General features: G+C 46.6%; 1 protein-coding gene across 1 annotated transcript; it reads right to left on the reverse strand.

The window, feature by feature from the left end:
* Window positions 1-2,284: 2,284 nt before the first annotated feature.
* Gja8 (gap junction protein alpha 8) lies at window positions 2,285-3,613 on the reverse strand. The gene has a single exon (XM_036189345.1). The coding sequence runs from the start codon at window positions 3,611-3,613 to the stop codon at window positions 2,285-2,287; it is 1,329 nt and encodes a 442-aa protein (XP_036045238.1).
* Window positions 3,614-11,747: the final 8,134 nt, after the last annotated feature.

Below are 11,747 nucleotides of genomic sequence, written 5' to 3' on the forward strand. Positions count from 1 at the left end.
CCTAGGCATAATCATATAAAAAAGGAAAACAAACTTTTTGTGAGTTTATTTTTGACACTGCTCTTTGGCTTAGAACGTGGCACCATGCAATCAGAACGTTAACTTCCATAAGGAGGGGCAGTTTTGGGGCTTATCCAGAACAAATATATTAAAATGAGGGTGGTATCCAGAGTGTTGAAAAAGGACTTCCCCAGATGCTGATGGGCTGGTGGTCCTGGGTTCTATAATAAAGCAGGCTGAGCAAGCCATGAGAAGCATGCCAATAAGCAGCACTCCTCCATGGCTTCTGTATCAGTTCCTGCCTCCAGGTTCCTGTCCTGTTTGAGTTCCTGTCCTGACTTTCTTCAATGATGGATGACAGTGTGGAAGTCTAAGCCAAATAAGCCCTTTCCTTCCCAACTTGCTTTTTGGTCATGGTGTTTCATTATAACAATAGTAGCCCAAACTAAGACACCAAGTTTATGGTTTTGTGTGGGGCTACATTCATGGCTGTCCTGGGTGGGATGTGAAGCCCATGATGAGTTTCTGCCTCTTTTTAAAAGAATCAGATAGGTAGGTATTAAGGCTACCATTACTTGATTTTATCTGCATTATCTATCTGTCTGTCTGTCTACCATCTATCTATCTATCTATCTATCTATCTATCTATCTATCTATCTATGTATGTATCTATCTATCTATCTATCTATCTATCTATCTATCATCTGTTCTGGAAATCAATTGAGTAAAATTGTTCCCTGTGTGAAATATGCATATGTACTTTATATTTTTCCCTGATTGGACTCAGTGTGTGAGGTGGGTTGGTTGAAGGCTTATAAGGCATGAGACCTATGCGATTCCCCTGTAGTCTCTGTCCCTAGGGATGCAGTGTGGACCGGATACTGACTGAGCATCCAGTTCGTAGGTAATAGAGTAAGGGACTTTCTTCCCCTGTCAGAGCCCCGCTGATAGCTTTGGTACCCATTCCAAATGAACAAGGCTTGAGAGTTGCTTCCCTCAGGACAGGCCTGTGGGCAGATGTCCCCCAGCTCGGAGCTGTTTCTGCTCCCAGCCCTGGTAAAAGGAGATGCAGATTTTAGGCTGAATACTGATGCTGGAAGAGGAGAATTTTTGAAAAGGATTTTTGTTGCTTCAGGGAAGAAAACTGCAGTCGGGCTTGAAAGCCTAAAGCCTTTTCATTTCACAGGGAGAGGTTTGATAGCTCTCTCTTACTGTGCTCAGGGCAGAATTCTTGCAGACACAAAGGCTCTATGGCTTTAAACCTGGAGCACAGTGACCCATCAGAACGGCCAACAAGAACTCTGGGCATCTCCTGGACTGATGATTTAAAACATTTCAAATTGATAAAATGAGGTTGGGAAACCACAATAATAGGCCAAGACCATAAAACAAAACAAAACAAAACAAAACAAAAAAAACAAAAACAAAAAAAACCAAAAAAAAAACCTGAGGCTTTTTTTTCTTTTTCTTTTCTTTCTTTTATAGCAAATCTGGGCTCATTATGTAAACTGATATTGGAAATTGATACCCCAACAGGTTAAATTTGGATACATTGAATTTGGTCCACATATTGTATTTAAAATTACGTTGCTGAAATTTCAATTATAGTTTGAATTTCTGGTTTCTCTTAAAAAAAAAAAAAACCAAAAAACCAAAAACAACAACAACAACAAAAAAAACAAAACAAAAAAACAAAGCCACAGATGTCCAGGTATCAAGGAAACCATTGTCTGGAAGCAGCCAGCCGGGGCTCCTGCTGTGCAGCTTTCATAGCCTACCTCTCTCTATCATATTATATCATGGCAATCAGAGCAGGGCCACTGTAGCTATTTAAATTACCAGCCTGGATCCTGTAGGCTTTTGGGTTTGAGATCATTTGTGTAGGATCGGTGGCTTCTGCTAGGGAAGTGCTGGGTCAGCGAGCTTCAGACAATACTAGTAAAAGGTTATGAGGTAACCACGATTCTGACCTGATGGTTTTCCATGGAGAAGTGAGGAGGAGAACAGCGCCCCCCTCCCCGCACCATTGCAGTTGGGACAGAAGACCAGGGCAGGCATAGGGAACTGGGAACTTCACTAGGACAGTGGGTTTACCTTGGTAGCCCATACAAATGGGAAAGGCAGTCTCCTAGTCATACAGCATGCATTGTTCTAGGACAGCATCTATCCAACTAGGGGCGGGGGGACCCACGGGACACAGAAGGCTCCAAGTATATTGTTGGTACCAGCTGGTTTTATCTCGGTCTGTATTAGCGGGAGGCGGGTGTCTCTCTTCTGCACCACTTCATATGGTGAGATCATCCGACCTGGCCCTGCTGCTGGCTTTGCTCAGCCTGCTCAGGGGCCGGCTGTCATCGGTTGTCAGCTCTGGACAGAGGGAAGGCGCCTTCTCGGCCGGCAGCCCTTGCTTGGCTACCTTTTCGGCTTGCAGCTCTTCCTTCTCGCCGCTGCCGTCCTTCCCGACTCCAGGGGTCTCTGCTTTCTCCCCATCAGGCACTGCAACCGTCTCCTGCCCTTCTGGGGTCATCTTCTCGGCTTCCTGCTTCTTCTCTCCCACCTCGGGTTCCACAGCCTCCTCTGCAGGCTGCTCTTCCCCCTCCACTTCCTGGGCCCCCACCTGAGCATAAGAAGGCAGGGTTTCTTGGTAACCCCGGGACATATCTGCCAGGGGTCCTGTGCCGATCTTCTCCTCAAGCTGACTGAACGGCTTGGCTGAAAGTGGGCTCGTCTCCACCATTCCAACTTCAGTCAAAGGGAAGTAGTGGGATACGATCTTCTCTTCTTCTAGGAGCTGGTAGCCCTTGGCTTTCTGGATGGAGGAAACCGCAATGGAATGGAGTGACTTCTCAGGGATCTCCCCCAGTGGTTGCTCTACAGGCCTCTTGAAGGCAGACCGGATTCCCTTCATGCCCAGGTGGCTCATCTCCATGATGTTGAGAAAGAGAGACACAAAAGCGACCGACAGCATGAACAGGATGAAGATGGTTTTCTCCGTAGGCCGGGACACAAAGCAGTCCACCACATTGGGGCAGGGCCATCGGCTGCAGCGATAGAGGGGCAGGATGCGGAAGCCATACAGGAAGTAGTGGCCCACGATGAAGCCCACCTCGAAGAGGGTCTTGAAGATGATGTGGCAGACGTAGGTCCTTAGCAGCGTGCCCTCCAGCCGGAACTTCTTGGTGCCTTTGCTACTGCTGCTGCTCTTCCTGATGCTGGCCTGGTCCGGGGCGATTGGTACCCTCTCACCCCCGTTGCTGCGGGACTGCTGACACAGTTCCTCAGCTTCACGGTCCTTTCGCTTTTCCTCCATGCGGACGTGATGTACCGCGTGCCCCACGTACATCAGCGACGGAGTGGAGACGAAGATGATCTGCAGGACCCAGAGGCGGATGTGAGAGATGGGAAAGGCCTCATCATAGCAGACATTCTCGCAACCTGGCTGCTGGGTGTTGCATACGAAATCAGACTGCTCATCACCCCACACAAACTCAGCTGCGGTGCCAAGGATGAGGATGCGGAAGATGAAAAGCACCGTGAGCCAAACTCTGCCAATGACGGTGGAGTGCTCGTTCACCTCCTCCAAGATGTTTCCCAGGAAACTCCAGTCGCCCATTGCTCACCACCTAGGAAGCAGAAGGCAAAACCTAAGTGGCCACTGTGCAACCCCGAGATGACCTCTTTCCCAGCTCTTGGAGTGCCCGCCTTTCGGGGCTGATGGAACGAACAGTCATGGGGTAAGCCAGTCTCTATGGTCTGTGTGGACTAGGGCTAAGGGACAAAGGGATCTTGAAGTGGGTTTAGTACTAATCTGTAAAATAGTGTTGCTAATAATATCTGTTCTCATTCACCTCACAAGTAGCTTGAAAGGATCCATGAATCAGTATCTGTATAAATCCTTGAATTTACTGTGATTTACTATGGACCAGAAGTAGAAAGCTATGGTTACATGAATTTAAATCAAGACCACATGGCGATGAAAGATTCATGAATCATAATACTGAAAACAATCCCCTATACTGTGGGCTCCTGGGCTCCCAGCAACATTGTTATGTGAATGAAATTGTAAGTAGCCACTTTACGTTGGGCTGTTTTGGAATGTGTAATGGTCACAGATATGAAAAGAAATGGAGGAGAATGAACAATCATTGGACATTGTTAGTTGGACAGACCTTTGATGCTGCACTGTTTCTCTTCTCTGAATCTTGTTGGACTTTAAGCTCTCGGGTGGTGGATGTGCCTGTCGGTTTACTGCTGTGTAGCCGATGCCAGCACACACAGCCCGCACATAGGACTTTACATGAGATTTTTCTAAACCAACTTGCTTTCAACAAATGAGAAAACAGGGGCTTTAGAGGCTAAGCAGATGGTCCTAGATCAGACAGCAAAAACACTAGCAGTTCCGTACCTGATCCCAAAGGTTTGAGTCTCAAACCGTTAAGAAATACTGCCTGCTACATGGGCTACATGTTTCTCTGGCTTCTATAGTCCTAATTTATGCTTTCTTTTCTTGAGGTTGAGAGCTGGAAACTCCTCTTAATAGTTTTACAAATTGAGGGCAGTATATTTTTATTATTACCCCTTTAAATTCCCAGAGCAGAGGAGAGTGCTTTCGGAGGGGGCTGTGTTACCGGAAGTCCACTAGGATGTGTTCAGTGTTTCACAGAACGAATAGGCTGCAGGGTTAGTTACAGGTGATTGTTTAAATACAGAAGTTTGGTCTGTAGGGAAAAATACTATTAAACACAATGAGATATAATGTCTCCAGCATAGCAGGGGCTGACAAGGAGAGGGCCGATTGATGGGGAGGGTGTGTACACATGGGGCCACTCATTCAGGACTACGATAAAAACAAAACAAACAAAACCTCCCACATCAACTTAGGTCAGCTGTCCCTCCAAGCTGGACTTCTCTGGAGCTGTGGAACTCACTCATGTCTGCCCTTAGATCAAGGCAATAGCTCCATTGGGAGATCCATCTGAGCATCAAGTCTGCACATGAGACAGAGCCAGGGGGGTTGGATTCTTATCAAATAGTTCAATCTACTTTCTCCTGCAAGACAAAGCTTTAATGTATTCTAATCTGATAGCTTATTATTGCTGTGTACATAATCTTACTATCTTAGAATAGACCATTCTTGAATCACTCTTGGCTTTCTCTTCCATGACCCATGATAGCTTAGAACAGAGTACTTCAAAGCATGGGCCCTCCACAGATGCCAGAGGATGGGGCTGAGGGTGATGGTTCTAAGATCAGAAAACCTCAGCTCCCAGAAAGACAATTATCACCAAAATTCAAGGACTTCCAGTCTTCTTCGACAGAGTGGTAATGAGAGTAAGAACTCACAATAAATAATGAAGCTTATAAAATTTAGAATAAAAAGGGGAGCTTTCACCGGGCAGTGGTGGCACATGCCTGTAATCTCAGCACTCAGGAGGCAGAGGCAGGTGGATCTCTGTGAATTCGAGGCCAGCCTAGGTTACAGAGCTAGTCCAGGACAGGCTCCAAAGCTACAGAGAATCCCTGTCTTGAAAAAAAAAAACAACTAAAACAAAACAAAAAAGGAGAGCTTTCAAGGAAATAAATGCAAACACCAGGAAAAAAGAAAAAAGTAATATCATGCAAACTAGCTATCTCGAACCAAAAACAAGGGCAAAATAAACCTTCCCACAACTGGGGAAGAAGTATTTGTTTTATGAAACATCAGGATATAAATGAGTAGACCAGTAACTTAACACACAGGGTACACAGTCATGGCCCAAGACCTTCCTGACAACTATGCCGATAATTTCTAAATGAAAGCCAGAGCAAAGCTATGTCCTTTGTAACCCATCCTGCTCCCTTAGGATTGCTTTGAAATTTGAAATTTTTTCCTTACGTTTACTCAAGCGTTTTGTGCCTTACAGGCCACTGTAACTTAGGACAAAAATCTTTCTACTAGCATGTCAGTGACACAGGTCACTTTTGCTGTCCAGAAGAGAGGAGTGAGAGATGCTGGGGGAATATGTTTTAGATTGTGTGTCTGTGTGTGTGTGTGGGGGGGGGTTGGGATCACACTTAGGGCGACTTTACCTTTAACCTGCTGAACTCTCTCGCTGCCTTTCTCCTTTTAAATTTAAATAAATCATTTGAAAAAGCAAAATAATATTTATTTATTTAATATGTACAGTGTTTTGTCTGCATGCATGTCTATGCCCCACTGTGTGCCTGGTGCCTGCAGAGTCTGGAAGAGGTCATCAGATCCCCTGGGATTGGAACTGCACACGACTGTGAGCTGCCCAATGTGTCCTGGAATTAAAGCTGGGTCCTCTGCAAGGGCAGCAAGTGCTCTTAACCATGGAGCCATCTCTCTAGTCCCACCCTTGCCCACTCTAAATGTTTATGTGTTTGAATTGTTGTTGTTTTTTTCCTCCATGGATAAAGATTGGACTATACATGCCAGGCAAGTGCTGTATGACTGAGTTACACCCCCAGCTCTGGTCTTAACTTGCGCGTACAGTGATCATTTATTGGAAGTAGAGACACGGTAGCAGGCTGGAGCAGGGAGAACTCGGAACCAAAAGAACCACTCACTCTGTTCTCCTCCATCATATTTTGCTTGTAAAAACGGAGTGGACCAATCCAGTACAGATGGAAATTAAATGATGTTTTTTTTTCAGACCTCAACCCCAGGACCTCCATGTATTCCTGGACATCCCACTCCAGAACTGTGGGTAAGGGTGATAATTGAAACAACAACGTATGTCAGAATCCTCACCTCTTCCTAACAGGGATGCACACTGATGTGTGCCCTGTCAGTCCCCACGACAAGCTATGAGCTAAGCAGGTGACTTTCCTATGGAGACTTCAGACTGCCAAGCACAGCAAGCACAAGAAAATAGCATGCGGCTGCCAACTCCTTATTTTAAAAATAAGAAATGTTTTAGATTACCAAATAATGTAGTCTGATTTCACCCTCACTTGATGGGGGTGGGGTGGGCTTTAAGACCACAAATAAAGAGGACACAGTTTCAGAACAAAAGTCTTTAACTCGAACACCTTTAACTTGGTGAGAAATTCACCTCCCTGTTTCCTTCATTACAGTTCCATTTTCCTCACAGGCTGTCAACATTTTGCCTTGAGCTAAAATGGACAGATCTACAGTTTGAGACTCAGAGAACAAAGAAGTATCGGCACTCTGATCAGGAGAGACAAGCTGAGAGGTTAAATGAGTCTCCTAAGGCGGCCCAGCTAGGGAAGGTAGAGCTCAGATGTGAGCCCCAGTCTTCTCTACTCCAAGCCCGAAGGGAATTTCTAGGGCCGAGCAGCCTTCTTGTGGGCTTGAAGAGGCCCAGAACCACATAAACATCCATGCTGACAAGTTTCTCAGACATCAGTGGGCACACCCCACTCCGGCTGCCAGTGGGAAGTAAGTGTGCCTCCATCTTTGTGTGTAGGGCCTCTAGGCAGCAGCTCTTACCAACAGACAACAGAATCTGCCCCAGAAAGAGTTTTGGGACCCTGAGCCAGTATCACTTCTGTGCTCCATGAACTGCTTTAACATTTCGAACCCTGAGCGGCTGGCTTCCCCTGCACTCAGCACTCAACCATTGCGACTTTCCTCCCATCTCAGAGTTGTGAGTGAAAAAATCGGGTGAAAAAGTGCCTTGGTAGCTGGACTGCTTGTTTATGTCCCTTTGGATTCCTGGAGGTGCGTTCATTCTCTCTGAAAATGAAAAGACCTTAAGAAGTCAAGAGCTGGAGTTTGAACATCTCTATTCACCGCATCCCGGCGCTCTCTCCCTTCCAAACCTCTGCAAACCCTTAGAGGAACACCGGAGGGTTTTCAAGGTTGAACTTGAGTGCAACCATCTCAACCCAATAACGCAACTTGTGGGCAACTTTTGGGCAACTTTCTTCGTCTTGGAGAAAACTATGTAGGGCCCTGATCATGCTGGGAAAGAGGAAGTGGAGGGAAGGTTACAGCCTAACACCACCCAAGGAAAACTTGCCGGTATGAGTGGGGTCCCACGGAGAAACAGGTGCGGTCTTTCTCTCCTGGTGCTCGGCAGAGAAATGGCAACTTTGGTGTCTTTCCTTTGCCACCTAAAAGCCCACCTCCTACTTCTCTACCCCGCCCCAAATGTGCTGCACGACTGAGCAGATATGACTGGATCGGTCCTGATGGGTAGGTTTTACTGCCCAGCAATATTTTAAGCTCCCAGCCAGACAGCTTTTATGAAGGGAGGGATGTTTGGGAAACAATGGGAGGGAGAGAATGGGAGAGCTGTGCTGGGCACGCGGGGGAGGAGGATGGGGGAGAGCTGACATGGGAAAGCTTAGCTGGGCTTCTGCAGCCTCCAAAGGCTTCTCTTGGCTATAGACCGGTCCTCTACGACAGGAAATCCTTTGGCTTCTTGCAGAGGACGGGTGTGTAGGGGTACTTCCCCAGGCCTTGAAGCCGTCATCTTGAAGACTCTTAGTGATGTAGGGAGAGTAAGAAGAGACCCATGTGCGACCTTCTGCTCTGAGTCTGACTGCATGAGAGTGGTTGGTTCCTCTCAAGGATGGCATTTAATCCTCCATCGGGGTTTGGCCTTGTGGCTCAACACCTTTAGTACGCAGCCTCCCTGATGACTCTGCTCCTAGGAACAGTGGGGTGCTGAATACAGTTCTCAGTTCCAGGCATGAGATACATGCCCTGGGTCAGTCAAGGAAAGCACCAGAAGCCTCTGAAGCAACACAGGCTCTGGTCATTCCTCACGGCTGCCCACTAGAACTAGAGGCTAAAATCGCTCTATGGAAGACACCACACACATTGGTTGTAGGGGAGAGAGAAAACGTGGAGGCACTGAGCTAGAATGCCTTCCGTGCTGGCTAGCGATCAAACCACAGTGGGTGCTGAGCAGGATGCTATAGGAGAAAGGGGACCGTTGGTCTTGTCCAGCTCTGAACCCTGTGAAGCCAGAGTTCAACTGGCTGGGCAAAATAGGCCTGCTTCACCTGAACAGAAGTGTCTTGACTGTGCTGGGAGTGGCCAGACGCCTTCTAACTGGAGTGTTGTGGTGGTGGTGGGGAACAATCCATTCCTGGTACTTTAAGCCCCCGCTAACAACTGAGGTCTAGGGAGATTACCGGCTCCAGTGGGGGACTTATTACTGATATTAATCTAAATTGACAGAACAAACTGCCCTCTAAATATCTATGCTTCTACCCGTAGACGGAGCCCATGCCAGAGAAGCCTCTTCCTGTGAAGAACATCGATGAACACAGAGACCCATGGCTTCCCAAGATGCTGAGAATAAGCAGCAGTTGTGGGCCCAGCCTAAACAAGACAGATACACCACACCCTTGAAGGCTTCGGGAACATTGAAAAAGAGAGGATTGGAAGTATGGAGAACCAGATGATAGGCTAAGGCTAGAAATTGCCTTTCTTTAGACTCAGTTTAGCTGTTGTCATTATTAAACTCTCAACATCTCTAACTACCAGCACTGGGCTGGCACACACAAGACTGTCAATCAAGGAAAGGGGAGGGGCTCACGAGGCCCTACCCTTTCCCTCTGAACTATTGGCTATTGATAGGTTCTAAGAGAGGAGGAACCATTCTCTCTGTTGTGTACCCGCTGCTGAGCCTACCAGGCTTCAACAGATTGCACCAAACCTATGGCCATATCGACAGTCCTGGTTTATCTCAGTGGGTCACAAAACAGAAGGAGTAGCCATGAACACAAGGGAGAGATCTGTGGGGAGGAGGGATATGGGAGAAGATGGTAGGGAGGCAGGATTAGAGTGGTCAGTATGCGTTGCGTACACGCGTGTAATTATCACAAAGCAAAGTTAATGAATAAAAAAGTCAGCTTTGAGCTCTACAGGGCTTGGGTATCATTTGTCAACTTTGTATCGTTTCTCACCTCCTCACTGACAAGTACCTTTGAGAAGCTGCGTGTGAGTGAAGGATTATGCAGCGTCATATGCTTTCTGTAAATGACAGTGTGATGATTTGCTCATCCAGGGGGTCTTGGGTGGAGTATCACTGTAGTCCCATAAATAACGACACTTCCATAAAGGAAGGCCACCTTAGAGGGCATGGACTTGTTCTGAGAGTCACACCTCTTTCATTGTCTGGGACTGAGTGTAAAAGTGGCAGTTTTGACAATGTTTTCCCAATGAAAGATTTAAAACAATTTATTTTCTTTTGAATTGTGTGTGTGTGTGTGTGTGTGTGTGTGTGTGTAGGTATGCGTATGTGTGAGAGTAGGTACCCGTGGAGTTCAGAAGAGGGTGCAGGCGCCCCTGGAGCTGTAGTTACAGGTGGTTGTGAGCTGCCTGACGTGGGTGCTGGGAATGTGTTTTGAGGCCTCTGCAAGAGCAGTATGAGCTGCCTCAGGGTTTGTTTATTTGTTTGTTTTTTGAGACACACTTTACCTCAGTGGTCCGGACTGGCCTCAAATACACAGTTCTCCTGCCTCAGCCTCTCAAGTGGCCTGGATTACAGGCATGCACCATTATTTGTAACCAAAATTTGGGATATTTTATTCTACCAATTTACTCATGGAAATAATGGGGCAAAACTAGTTGGTATGTGGCTTCTTTTGGGAAATAACAATGCACAATTGTTCAATTAAACACAAATTGGGGTAGAGAGGCTTCCTAACAGCTGAGTGCTCACCACCCCCTTCCATTCTGTTATTCCTTCTGTTTTCTGTGGCCATGAACATTTTAATGGTGCAGTGTGAGGAGAGTGATATCAACCTGCGTGAGTCTCAAGTCCCACTGTCATTAAAATGATCACTAACCCATAACCTTATTTACTTCTCTCTTTGGATTTCTTTTGAACTTCCAAGTTTTGAGGGCCCACATGCACTTGGACAATGCCTTCCACGGAATCCTTCCATTGACCATAGGTGGTCAAGACTGTTCCCTTAATATCAACAAGGAGAGGAGTCAGAAGTGGGAGGGAAGAAAAGTCATCCGTTTGAGAAGATGGCTCACATGTCCATTCCTGTAGTTTTGCTTTCTCTAAGAAATTCCAGAACCTACAGAGCTTGTTATCAAAATGATCCCCCCATCTAGGGGGTGACCATGTGATCTTGGCTAATGTGGTGGGTGGTATCAAGCGCCCTTTTGTGAGGACATTTGTAGAGGATGTGTTTGAGCACAGATGGACAGAATAACAAATAGCTCTGATCATAGCCTCATAGGTTTGGGACATCTTTCCTTTCCTCTTCCTTCCTTTTCTCTCCTCCCTCCTCCCTTCTCTCTAAACTCCCTCCCCCTCCTCTCTCCTCCCTCCCCCACCCTGTCCCTTCCTGTCCCCTTCTTTTCTTTAAAACAGTTCTCTTCTCTAGCCCAGGTTGCCTGGAGCCCATTACATAGCCCATGCTGGCCTCAAATTCCCAAGTATTAGGATTAAAATCATTGTGTCTGGTTAGCTTTCTAATTTAGCACCTTCTTTGCTTATTTACTTGGTTGACACAGAAGAACACTCTACTAACAAGGCCCAACTAATTTTTTTCCTGTTGTTTGTTTTTGAGAAGAGGTCTTTTGTGCTGTGTAGCCCAGGCTGCTCTGGAACTCATGATCCCTTTGCCTCAGCATCCCCATGTACTACGATTACAGTCGCGTACCACCACTGCTGAGAATTAATTCTTGTTGTTGGTTCTTTTCACAGCTAACAAGCCCTTGAAAACATTAGCACCCAAATCTCATACCTTCCAGAGAAGAGTTTGGAAAGAGACAGGGTGAGGGTCCCCTTAGCCTTACCGAGAAG

The sequence above is a fragment of the Onychomys torridus genome, chromosome 6 (genome assembly GCF_903995425.1).
Source record: "Onychomys torridus chromosome 6, mOncTor1.1, whole genome shotgun sequence".
Classification (NCBI taxonomy): Eukaryota; Metazoa; Chordata; class Mammalia; order Rodentia; family Cricetidae; genus Onychomys; species Onychomys torridus.